The 11,141-nt window shown below is 43.7% G+C and overlaps 1 protein-coding gene across 2 annotated transcripts; it reads right to left on the bottom strand.

Moving 5' to 3' along the window:
* Positions 1-1,760: 1,760 nt before the first annotated feature.
* On the bottom strand, positions 1,761-6,481 carry eomesa (eomesodermin homolog a). Of its 2 annotated transcripts, XM_034600408.1 has the most exons (7): positions 4,947-6,481; positions 4,383-4,537; positions 3,612-3,733; positions 3,266-3,424; positions 3,031-3,092; positions 2,200-2,918; positions 1,761-2,076 (listed from the first exon to the last, which is right to left on the bottom strand). In XM_034600408.1, exons 1-7 carry the CDS (start codon positions 5,648-5,650, stop codon positions 2,063-2,065), a joined length of 1,935 nt encoding a protein of 644 aa, XP_034456299.1. In that variant the 5' UTR covers positions 5,651-6,481; the 3' UTR covers positions 1,761-2,062. The 2 variants fall into 2 exon arrangements, with proteins under 2 accessions (XP_034456299.1, XP_034456298.1); XM_034600407.1 differs by having other exon boundaries at positions 1,761-2,918.
* Between the last annotated feature and the right edge of the window lie 4,660 nt (positions 6,482-11,141).

The following is an 11,141-nucleotide window of genomic DNA, read 5'->3' as shown; positions in this document are numbered from 1 at the left end:
GACTGTTAGGCCTTGGCAGAGGTAGGCGCTCCTCTGAGTGCCACTCTAGCAGTATTGCATGGAAGGTAATTACTACAAATACATAAATCCAAAATGCCAATATTTGTTGGCATGAGAAGACTCAAAAGTTATTTAGGAGATTCTGGGTTGTAGCAACTATTATTTCCACTTAACAGAAAAGGGTTATGTGTGTATAAAATTCTAACTGGTTTTCTCTCCGATTTTCAGAAGATCAGTTATCGTCAAATCTCTGCATCTCTAATGTGTGTAGCCGCTGTGGTCGTCCAACGTCCACTCCCTAATCTCAGCACACACCCACACACTCCACCTCTCCAGCACCGTCGAGCAGAGGTCAACACAACAGACGAGGATGAAAACATCATCACAGGCCCTGAAATAACAATTCGCTGACACGCGCAAGTGCAAACATTTTTATTCTCCCAGCTCGAATCCCCTGAAGAGCCTTTTTTTCTTACAGCCTTCCTGAGAGGCCGGGGCAATCAAGCACTCTACCTTGTTAGGAGGTGTTAATTGGAGTTAGTCAGACTCCTCACTTTGTCAAGGAGTCTGACAACAGAATTAATTAGAATTTGAGTATGTAAATCAATTCAAATTGGGGTGCTTACAGGGGGGGGGATTTGAAGTATTTTCACGCAGGAAAAACAGGTGCTGAGAACACGAGCCAAGTCGAGTCTCTGTGTGAATCGTATGACTTCTCTTTTTGTGGATTTCATCTTCACTAATCCACGTTCGCGGAGGCCGTAGATCGGCCGTATAAATAGACGTGTTGAGCTGTGCATCGGCCTTAGTTGGACGGATGACGGACCACTTTCTGTTTACCCTGCTTTGGCATTTTCTCAGTACACAAGCCTCACGTGTAGTTAGATTACTTAGGTAAATTGGAAAATGTGTGAAAACGCCATGGCAACAACAGGAGCAATAGTAGCTTGGTTCTTTTGTGTGGTTGTCACCTAATGGGCCTATGTGGTGAGTCGAGCAAGACCGGCACATCTCGTGTTTAAATCGCACTTCGCTCACTTGAATTGGTGTTATACCTCGTAACACTTGTTTGTGGCTTGACGGATTGCTCAGCTCTTTTAAACGCACGGGGTTATGAGAATTTCTGTCCACGAGCCAGAAATAAAAGCTACAGAAACGCACGTTCACTGCATGTCTTTATCACTTTCTGGTATTTACAATGCACATGCTTGTTTGTATTTGGAAATCTTTCAAGAAATGGCACCAAATATACTTTATTTGTAGAGGGAAATAGATTTAAAGCAGCCAAAGCTTATGAAATGTTAATTTGTAATGTAATGGCCTCATAAAGTCACATGGCTCACTTGGAGAAATATTGATTACTTCCCTCATCTCGTTAAACCAAGTTAAAATATCAAACTGGCTCTTTACTTGTGCCCCCTCCCTTTCTGAAGACAGGTTTCAGTTGCATGGTTTTACATTTTATTCTGCTCATTGCAGTGTCAGCTTGATGGCAGCAACCACTTAGGGGCTTCCGGTCCAGAGGCCCAAATTCCTGGCCTCCTTAACAAGCCATAAAATACAGTAGCTTTACAGGTCAACACGACTCGGGTACATTCACTGCTTAACAAGACATGCACAATTTCCATTTAAACGTGTCACAGCCTAATGTTCCGCTTCCTACTGCAACTAGCGCACGTTTAAAAAAATGCTTTAGATTTTTTTATTTACAGCTGCAAACTCTCGGCCACTTCCCTTTGTGAATAAAACATACAGAGAAAGACATTTGGACAATGCTTTATGAAAAGCTGTTTTATTATCCATTTAATAACACCTCCATGAAGACACTTTGTACAAGATACATCACATTCTAAAGTGCACGAATACTGTACAACGAAAATGACTTAAATACGCAAGGGGGGGAAAAATGTATCACATTTGTGAAAAAAAAGATATTTGTAAAAAATAAATGAATAAGAAGGGACATGCTTTTTTCAAAAACAACAATCACTATGCATGTTCAGGTATGTGAGAGGGGCTGGCCTGGGAAAATAACCATGTGCAGCTTGCTTGGGGGGGAACACTAAGCTTTGGCACCTTTAGAGAAAAGAGAAAAAAGACATTATCAAGGAATGGAGAGCACTCAATAAGCAAAAAGAATTTTATATAGTTTTAATAAATAGTCTCAGGGGCTTGTGTAGAATGCATAATAACCCATGCCTTTTGGGTTGTCCTTGTTGTACTCCTCCGTGGTCAAGTCCTCACACTTGATGGTGGGGGAGTTCTCTGTGCTTGAGCCCCCAGGAGACATCCTGCGCCTCTTGCACACCATGGAGTACACACCAGAATCAGTAGAGTCCACAGATTTCAGTGAGTGGGACGTCTCGATCCAGGTTGAGGCCGGGGGTGCGCTCTCGTCCGGCAGCTTGTCTTTAGTGGCCCCCAGCTGGTCCTCGGGGAAGGCCGGGGGGCTCGGACGAGGGGACCAGGGCAGGCCCGTGGTCATCTTGCGCTGGTAAGTGCTTCTGGTTCCCCAACCAGCAGCCATGGAGGCGAAGGCCGAGTCTGGGTAGTAACTGAGGGCATGGGAGGTCTGAAGGGACAGGGGCTTTATGCCATAGGAGAGGAGGCTACTGGTGGAATAGTCATTGTCATAGGACAGGTCCAGCTTGTTGGAGCCCGGCTGCTGAACTGGTGGGACGAACCAGCGCTGGGCAGAGGCGGCGGCGCTGACGTCCTCACTCTGTGGGGAGAGAAGGCTGTTGGTTTGGGGAACGGCCCGTTCACCAGTGTAGAAACGGTTCTGAGGCAGGTTGTTGACAAACTGGTCCTGAAAGAAAGGCTGCATGGCGTAGCGGGCCCCAGGCACAATCTGGGTGGAGCGAGGGGAATCTGTAGGGGATGGAGTCAACCTGTCACTCTCTGGGGCTGTGTACATCCTGTCCAACAGAAAGAATACCATGCATAAGAAAGAAATATTGAAAAAAGGAAATTCAGCATCTCAGACATAGATTTAAAAAAAAGAAGAAGAAGTGATTGAAGTGTACGTACGAGTCATAATTGTCCCGGAAGCCTTTTGCAAATGGGTTGTGATCTATCTTCAGCTGTGTGATCTGAAACAAACAAGCAGAAGAAGAGAAAAACACATTATAATCCTATTAGATTATTGTATATAATAATAATAATAATAATCTACACATGACAAATTCAAGACATTTCATTTAGTTGAATCTAAATATCAAAACCTATTTTCTATTGAATTCTTTATCCAAATGCTGAATCTTACGTCTGTGTTCTGGTAAGCAGTGACGGCTATAAACTGGTTCTCTGGGAAGGTGAAGGTTTGAGTCCTGGCCTCGTTGCTCATGTCCTCCACTCCGTCCTCCGTCACCTCCACAATGTGCAGTCGCGGCTGGTATTTATGAAGCGACTGCAAGACTATCATCTGCAAAAAGGGGAAACATGTGAACCCGTCAGATGCATATCTTGTTGAGAAGATGGCCGTCGTTCTTTTAGTGTCGTTGCATCAAAATTGTTTTTCTTAAATATGAACTAAATAAATGAATAAAACAATCGTTGAGAATAATTTGGAAAACATTGAACTTAAAGCAGGTGAGAGATCAATATCTAACCTGTGTGTTGTTGTTGTTGGCCCCTTTATTGTTGGTCAGCTTCAACTTGCCAAACGAGATTTCTTGCCTCATCCAGTGAGCACCAGTGTTTGGAGATTCAGGATGAACATACATCTTGTTTCCTGGAAAATGTAAATAGATAGTTAGTGAAGTGACAAACAGAAAACCAGCATCTGTCTAAAGATGCAATAAAACCCACTCTGCTTTTTGACATAATTATTTTTAAGTGCAGCTCATTCTCTTGCACAATTTACCATCAAACAGCTTGGTTTTGAAAAAAGTGTATTAGATGAAAATAAAATAAAACACATTCCTATTATTTAAATATAGATATTAGATGTTACTGATTAAAAAAAACATTCTTTCCCACTGATATAAAATAGAAATTATTAAATATTTGTAAAGAATTCCCCTTATAATTTTCTATCAAGACTAAAACAGTTTTAAAGAATGAATCACTTATTGATTTATTTAGAATTATAACTCATGATGAAAGCAATCATTTAAAAACAATGTCACACTTTAGCTGGTTCATTTTAATTGTATGACACTTCAAATTAAATTCTATTTTTTTTAATAAAACACTAAAAATTCCAACCTGTCAAAACGTATATAAGATTTTAAAAGAACTGAGAAAATGCATTTATTTTTTAAAGAATTAAAGCCACCACAAAATGTTACACCCAGATTTTAATGTTTACAAAATATTTTTGTAAACATTATATACAACTTTTCCATTGTTAAGTACTTGATTGAAATGCTCTAACTCACCTTGCATGTTGTTGTCCGCTTTCCCACAGGTGACCCACTTTCCTCCCTGAAAGCGCCAGTGGTTCGGATCGGCCAGTATGACTTCTACAAAGACGTTGTAATGTGCCGTGAGGTTGAGTCCGGTGATGTTGAAACTCAGGAATGGAAACATCCGTCTGGAAGAAGAAGAAGAAGAAAGGAATAATTAACAGCTGTGCTCATACTAAGCAGGGACGATGGAGATTATTCTATTTGGCAGAATGTTTTACGAATGTTAAAATGTGAAATAAAATAAAATTGTATCGGTGCAATGACCAAATCGTTGCTTAAATGCGCATTTACAATTTACCAGAAACGAAAACTTTAAATTCAAAGCACAGAAAACGCATAATAAATGCGTCACTGGAAGATATCGACCGTGTATGTAACTTTTACGCGTGCGTAAAAGGTGAAAATACAAATGACTGCTGCGTCTTAAGGCATTCAAAAATAAATGTGCTAAATGGAGATACATAATTCCATTTTCATGCCCGGTTTATTCATTTAAATTAGGCCTTTAAATCCTCCGGCAGCGCATCTGCTTACCTGCCCTGCTTGGTGATGATCATCTCGGTCTGGTGCCGGTGGAATTTCAGCCACAGAGGCCGGTTGCACAGATACACCTGCGCCCTGGCTCCGGCGGCAGACCCCGGCAGCGACATGGAGCCGATGCCCGTCCCCGTCCCGGGATAGGAGGGGTACAAACAGCCCGGACCCTGGCTGAACTGGTACCCTCCGGTGCTAAACTGGCTCCGGCCGGTGCACACGGACGAGGAGGAGAAGCCCGTGGGCGGCAGGACGGATCCGTAGTGAAGCGACGCCGGGTACCGGGAGCTGCTGGACCCCGTGTACACCGAGCCGGTCTGTCCTGCATAGGGAAAGAGGGAACAGGGGCTTGCCATGTCGGTACTCGCCTGGGACGACGAGATGAAGTATCTGTCAGAGCCAAGTTCGTCTATGTTGTACCGCCGAGCGCTCGTCAGCTCGTCCTCGAGCACCGGGGAGCCTTTCCTCCCATCGGGCCCGGATTTAGTGAAAGTGTCCCCCGCCTCGCCCAGCATCCCGTTCCCCACCCCGCTCAGATATTTCTTGGGCGCGCTGCCGGACTCCGACTCCGTCCGGTCGACCTCCTGATACTCGAGCTGGGACGACGGCCTCGGGCTGTTGTTGACACTGTCCGACGAGGAGAGGTTGTAAAAGGTTTTGGGTAAATTGATGCTCGCGCTGGGAAGGATGTTCTCTAACTGCATCGTTGCGAATAAATAAGCAAAAGAGTTGTTCAAAAAACAGAAAAGGCTCCAAGAGGGTGAAGAATCTCGGCCGTGGAGGCGACACAACCACCGTGCGCCCTGGTTCTCTCTGTGTCTACACGCCTCCCTCCCTGAACGAATGATGGAAGGAGGTTCAACCTTCTCCTCACCTACGGATTTTCAGATCAGATTATGGGCTGGACGTGGGATGTCGAGCGGCTCTTATAAGACGCACTTCTCCACACACACACTACCGAGGGGAGGAGCTTTTTGGAGGAGCATGCAGGAGCACCATTGCTGTTTAATTCAATTAGAAAGTGTCTGGTAGATATAGAGAAACTCTGATGATGACTATCGATATATGTATTGATTCGTTTAGGCCTGTTTTTAATTTTTAAAAGAATTACAAAACAGGCCTAGACACGTCTCCACGCACAACCTCTCCAAATCATATCGTTTAGCATCAAAATTCAAGTGTAAATTATATTCGATATGTTCTAGAATTTAAGTGAAACATAAAATATTTATAATAAGGTTTTTCTTTTACATTTTTACCCCAATGACCAAACAGAAAAGCAACAAAAAAAATAAGAAATTAATCCTGAATTCTACTTTTACGCACAAGGTTCCCTCTCCAAACTTTTAGCTTCGGCTTCAAGTCACCAGCTCGTCCGAACACAGCGTTTCTCAGATCGTCCTGTAACGTCTGCTCACACACACACAGTCACACTGAGAAACGCGGAGACCTTCCCCCCCACCTGCGACACACACACAAAAAAAACATCACATGTGCACCTTGTTTCCTATAATTGGAGCCCGACGCCTCCTCCTCGTCCAGGTTTTCAGCCCCTGGCTCCAATAAAACTACCGACTGTCAAAACTGCCTGTATCTGAATATAAATTTAAAAATAAAGTTAAACTATGTATTTTCTAATCATTATATGTACACGTCTGGAGTTAAGAAAACAAGTTAGAATAAAATCTTTTCTTCTATTTTGTTGAAAATAAAAATATAAACATATATAGTCCTTTTCTATATTTTAGAGGTTTCTGTTTAAATTTTTATAACCTTTAAATGATCATTGAATTATTCACTGACTCACACGATAATCATAAACCCATCAATATGATAGATTGTATTGGAAGCAACCAAAATATATTTATTATCTGATTTAATTTAACTCTAATTTTACCTTTAAAAAAAATATGAAAATGTTTAAATTAGACTGAGACTCTAATTATATTTAAAGGCAATTTATGAAGTGAGGAAAAAAGGTGCCAACGACCGTGATTAATTGGTGGGAGACACACACACACACACACACACACACACACACACACACACACAAGTAAGTAAGTTAACGATTCAAAAAATCAACATGCCTGAAAATAAATACTAAAATAAATATATCTACACATGCCAACATGTGTAAGTTAATGAATCAAAGAGTTGAACAAAGACAAACATTTCTGTAATTATAATTAAAATCATAATTCTGAATTCAGAATATGTGAGGAATGCACACACACACACTGAGAGAGAAAGCTACAGAAACGCGATCAAACAAAAACAAGTCGTTGATTCTGTCTCAATAATAAAGGAATTTCTCAACAGTGACACCGAGACAGCGCCCTCTAGTGACCCACCGAGCAACTCCCCACATCCCTGTTTACAGAGAAGTCACCTCACACTGTCCAGCAGCTGCATGCAGGCCCTCAGCTCTCACTTCTTCCACTTGTGTCTCACTTTACATCATCTTCAACTGCAGTGAACTCAGCCTCTGTGTGTATGTGTGTGTGTGTGTGTGTGTCTGTGTGTGTGTGTGTGCGTGCCTGTGTGTGGGCAGCCTGTGCATGTGTGAGTCCTAACATGAGCTGGAGGGGGAGTAGGGGGTGAGATGAATTTGGGGAAAATGGGGATACAAATCTGTGAAAAGCTGAGGGAGCGTCTCGGCTGGAGGCAGATTGGCTGGTGTCATAAATGGGACAGTAAAGCTGGCAATTGGGCCATCAGGGGACCACGGGCTACAAGCGCACGGCACACGAGCTGTCAATCAAGCCCCAGACCCTTCCCAGGTTACCGCGCACGCATGGAAACACCAGGCACGAGATCAGGCATCCTTCCTTTGATTCAAAGTCAGCTCCATTATTTATTCTGACCCGTCTCACAACAGAGGATCTCACTTATCCGAGGCATAACCAAATCCTGATTTTCACCAATCACCTACTGTTTTTCTGCTCCGTGCAGCAAATGCAGAATCCCTGAGGGGGAAACTTGTAAAAATGACGTCTTCGGAGCAGCTTTTGTGTCTTTGTGAAATAAGTCAGTGATTCCTTTTCAGCTAAATCAGCTCGGGTGAATGACAATTTTCCGGAAAACCCCCCAAAAATCACGTAAATGAGATGCAAATTTACAATCACTGAAAATAGGAGTTGTAAGGATCCTGACACACACACACAGACACACACTAGAAGAGGTGCTGCTCTCTTGACTCAGTGTTGCTACAGGCTGTCACTCTATACATAGAGGATGTATCTATAGTTTGAAGGAAGCTGCATCTGCATTAAAAGCCAAAACATTTCACGCCCCCGCTGTCATCGCCTCATTAGTACAATGCTGCCGTGTACGTTTTCTTCTTTAATGGGCCCCTTGCATGATCAGCAACTTTCCTGATTAATGAAGTATTGTTATAAGCAAAAATGAGGCTTTATTCCACCTGCACAGCCACAGCCGGTGTGACTCCTTTACAGTCCGTCATTTAAACATGTGAATTCTCCTTTGCACAAATGATTTCACAGCTGATCTGGCGCTTTACAGCTCTGTTGCAGAGGATTACAAGCCCGTAGAGAGAGAAAATCCCTGTAAAACGACTTTAACGTTATTGTTTTTACGGCCGCGGTCTGAAGTATGTTGGTTTTCCAAAGTGACCCCGAAGACTCGGTAGCCATTTTAAAGCTAGGAAACAAAATAAATGTGATTTACAGGCCACCTATAAATAAACTAATTCCAAAAGAGGTGGATGTTTCGGTCCGATTGGTAGAGGAGCTCGCACTGGTGACCTGTCAGCATGTTTCTTGACCACCTATAAAAGTCCAAGTGTGTCTGAGATGACCCTCTTTGGCCCCGGGCCAGGGCCCGCACGACAGGGGGAAGGGAAGTCTTAACCATATTGTTGTCAGAGTAGATCATCAACAGGGCACATGAAAGGAATACATTCCAGGTTTTATGGGCCAAGGTGGCTGCTGAAGCCTTTGCTCCGGAGTGAATTCATGTACCCCATTGCAAGGATTAATAACGCAGGTCTCATTAGAGATCCTCGCCACCGAGACCCCTGGAGGGAGGGGTGCTGGGAAAAGAACTGAGTGCAATGTGCACCGTGCCAGCGCCGCGCTCCTCCGCAAATCATCATCCTCAAGAACACTTTTATTGGAAAGAATTTATTTGGCGAGTTTATCAAAGATGTCCCCCAGTATATTTTCCAGTGTGTGGGAATTGCTAACATTTAATCAAAGCCGGAGTCTTTAGGCAAGGAGAGCTTATGTTACAGACATGCTGCTGTCTTCAAAGATGTGAAGGTGACAGCTTTCATGAATTTCCATTGGGGTTCATATTGCTCTCATCAATTACTTTCTCTTGTTCCTTTCTTATTTCCTCGTCCTCGGCCCTGTTTCTTCATGATTTAAGCAGCGGAAGGTTTCCTCCCTTCAGCCTGGACAAAACGTGTTTGCATAACATAAGAGCGTCTTGCCTTTTTCTTTCTCTTTATTCCCCTACTCAAAGAACATTAGAATATGTAAAGCATATTCATGTTTGATGTCATGGAGGCTATTTCAGATGTCATTCCAGCAGAGCAAATTATCACGAGATGGGGGAATCTTTTCCCATCTGCAACCAGTCAGTGAGTGAGACCTGCGGGAATTCTCTGTCTATATGCAGCACGTTTGAATTCCTCAAAAATACATTAAAATAAGCCAGGAACGAATAAAAATCATCAAATGCTACTTTGCGTCATATCAACAGATAAGTCTCCATGTCAGCATGTTGCTGCATGCATGCACGTGTGTGCGTGGTTGTGTTTTCTGTCTGCGTTGCGGAAGGAGCGGTGGATTACTGCGGTGGAGATGTATCTGGGGGATATGTGAGCCCAATGCGATTGTGATGCGCAGGTTTTTCAGGGGGCAATGATAATCCACTGTGTTAAGACAAATCTTAGAAGAATAAGGTGTACCGGATGTATTCAGGGAAATGGGATTGTAGCTGCACTCACTGCATTTGATTCCCCAATGCATGATAACATGATTTTTGGATTATTGCATTACAGAAAGTGTCACCCAGGGCCGCTGGGAAAAGCAGCGGGAACATGGAAGTATGGAGTTTCAGGTTCTCCTCTTCTTCACTGATCTCTATCCTCTCTCACATAGAAATGAACTCTGTCTATTTTCATGCTCAGAGCAGTGTTGAAACTGTTTTATCCCCAAATGTTTTCCAGATGTTGAAAAAAAATAAAAATAAATGCACATAATCACTGTTAAACTTCCCAGTAAAAGTAATTACCTCCACCAGGGAGCTAACTCCAGTTTTTCATTTCTAGGAATTGGGTAAGCAGATCACTGGACTGATTTTGACACATCCACCCTTTTACTTTCACTCACTGTGTCGTCATGGGCAGAACACGAGGCCGACAACAGCAAAAGTGGATGGTTGTCCGCTGGCCCGAGTCTCACCCTCATCCCCATTTTAGCAGCAACCTTTGTTGACCCACTTACTCCCGGCCCATCCTCTGGGAACCCCCGGAGGAATCGACATAAGGGACCAGAGCAAAATAGCAGGTGCTAAAAGTTTGACAGCGTAGACTGGATATATGTGCTCCATGGAACGTGAGGTGTAAGGGAGGGTGGCGGAGTTGTATCGACTCGGCATTAAGCCTCCGAGATAACACGCCGCCCTCTCTAACAGGCAAATACTCTCCTGGCCGAGAGAGAGTCGGGGTGAGCCGGGGTGGGGGAGTGGGGGAGATGGTCCCACGCTCGAGCTTGTCGACCAACCAAGACACAGCGGCCCGACCCAAACACACCCCTGGTTCCCTGTCCGTTCCCATAGCACTATTACTGCCAAACAAGCTGGGCTTTTATCACATCGCTAACCCTGACTCAGAAACTGCATTTCAGAAGGACCCTTTATGTTGTTTTTTTTCCTCCCCTTTCCTTTTTTTTTGTTTTGGACAGGGGACTCAAACAGATTTACACCACAGGAGTATTCTGCTGCTGCTGCTCCTGCCTCAATGTGGTTAAATCAGTGAGTCAGAAGTGAGAATGTAGAGTTTTAACACTTCTCTCTCCTGGTATGAAAGCTTCTAGAGCGACAGGGAGGAAAGCCCTAACTGACTTACTGTCTACCAACCAGAGGCATATGCTATCGGGAGTGAGGTTATGTAGACATGATTAATGGTTTAAGGTTGACCCCCCCCCCCCTGTTGCCTTGGCTTCTTCA

Source organism: Hippoglossus hippoglossus, chromosome 11 (assembly GCF_009819705.1).
Source record: "Hippoglossus hippoglossus isolate fHipHip1 chromosome 11, fHipHip1.pri, whole genome shotgun sequence".
Classification (NCBI taxonomy): Eukaryota; Metazoa; Chordata; class Actinopteri; order Pleuronectiformes; family Pleuronectidae; genus Hippoglossus; species Hippoglossus hippoglossus.
This window is presented reverse-complemented; position numbering and strand designations above follow the sequence as displayed.

Bases quoted from the DNA above. Each gene is read 5' to 3' on its own strand.
- eomesa (XM_034600407.1), bottom strand. From the start codon at position 5,650: ATGCAGTTAGAGAACATCCTTCCCAGCGCGAGCATCAATTTACCCAAA. The intron at 4,538-4,946 runs GTAAGCAGATGC...TTCTTCTTCCAG, and splicing joins ATCATCACCAAGCAGGGCAG to ACGGATGTTTCCATTCCTGA. The intron at 2,919-3,030 runs GTACGTACACTT...TCTGTTGGACAG, and splicing joins TTCCGGGACAATTATGACTC to GATGTACACAGCCCCAGAGA.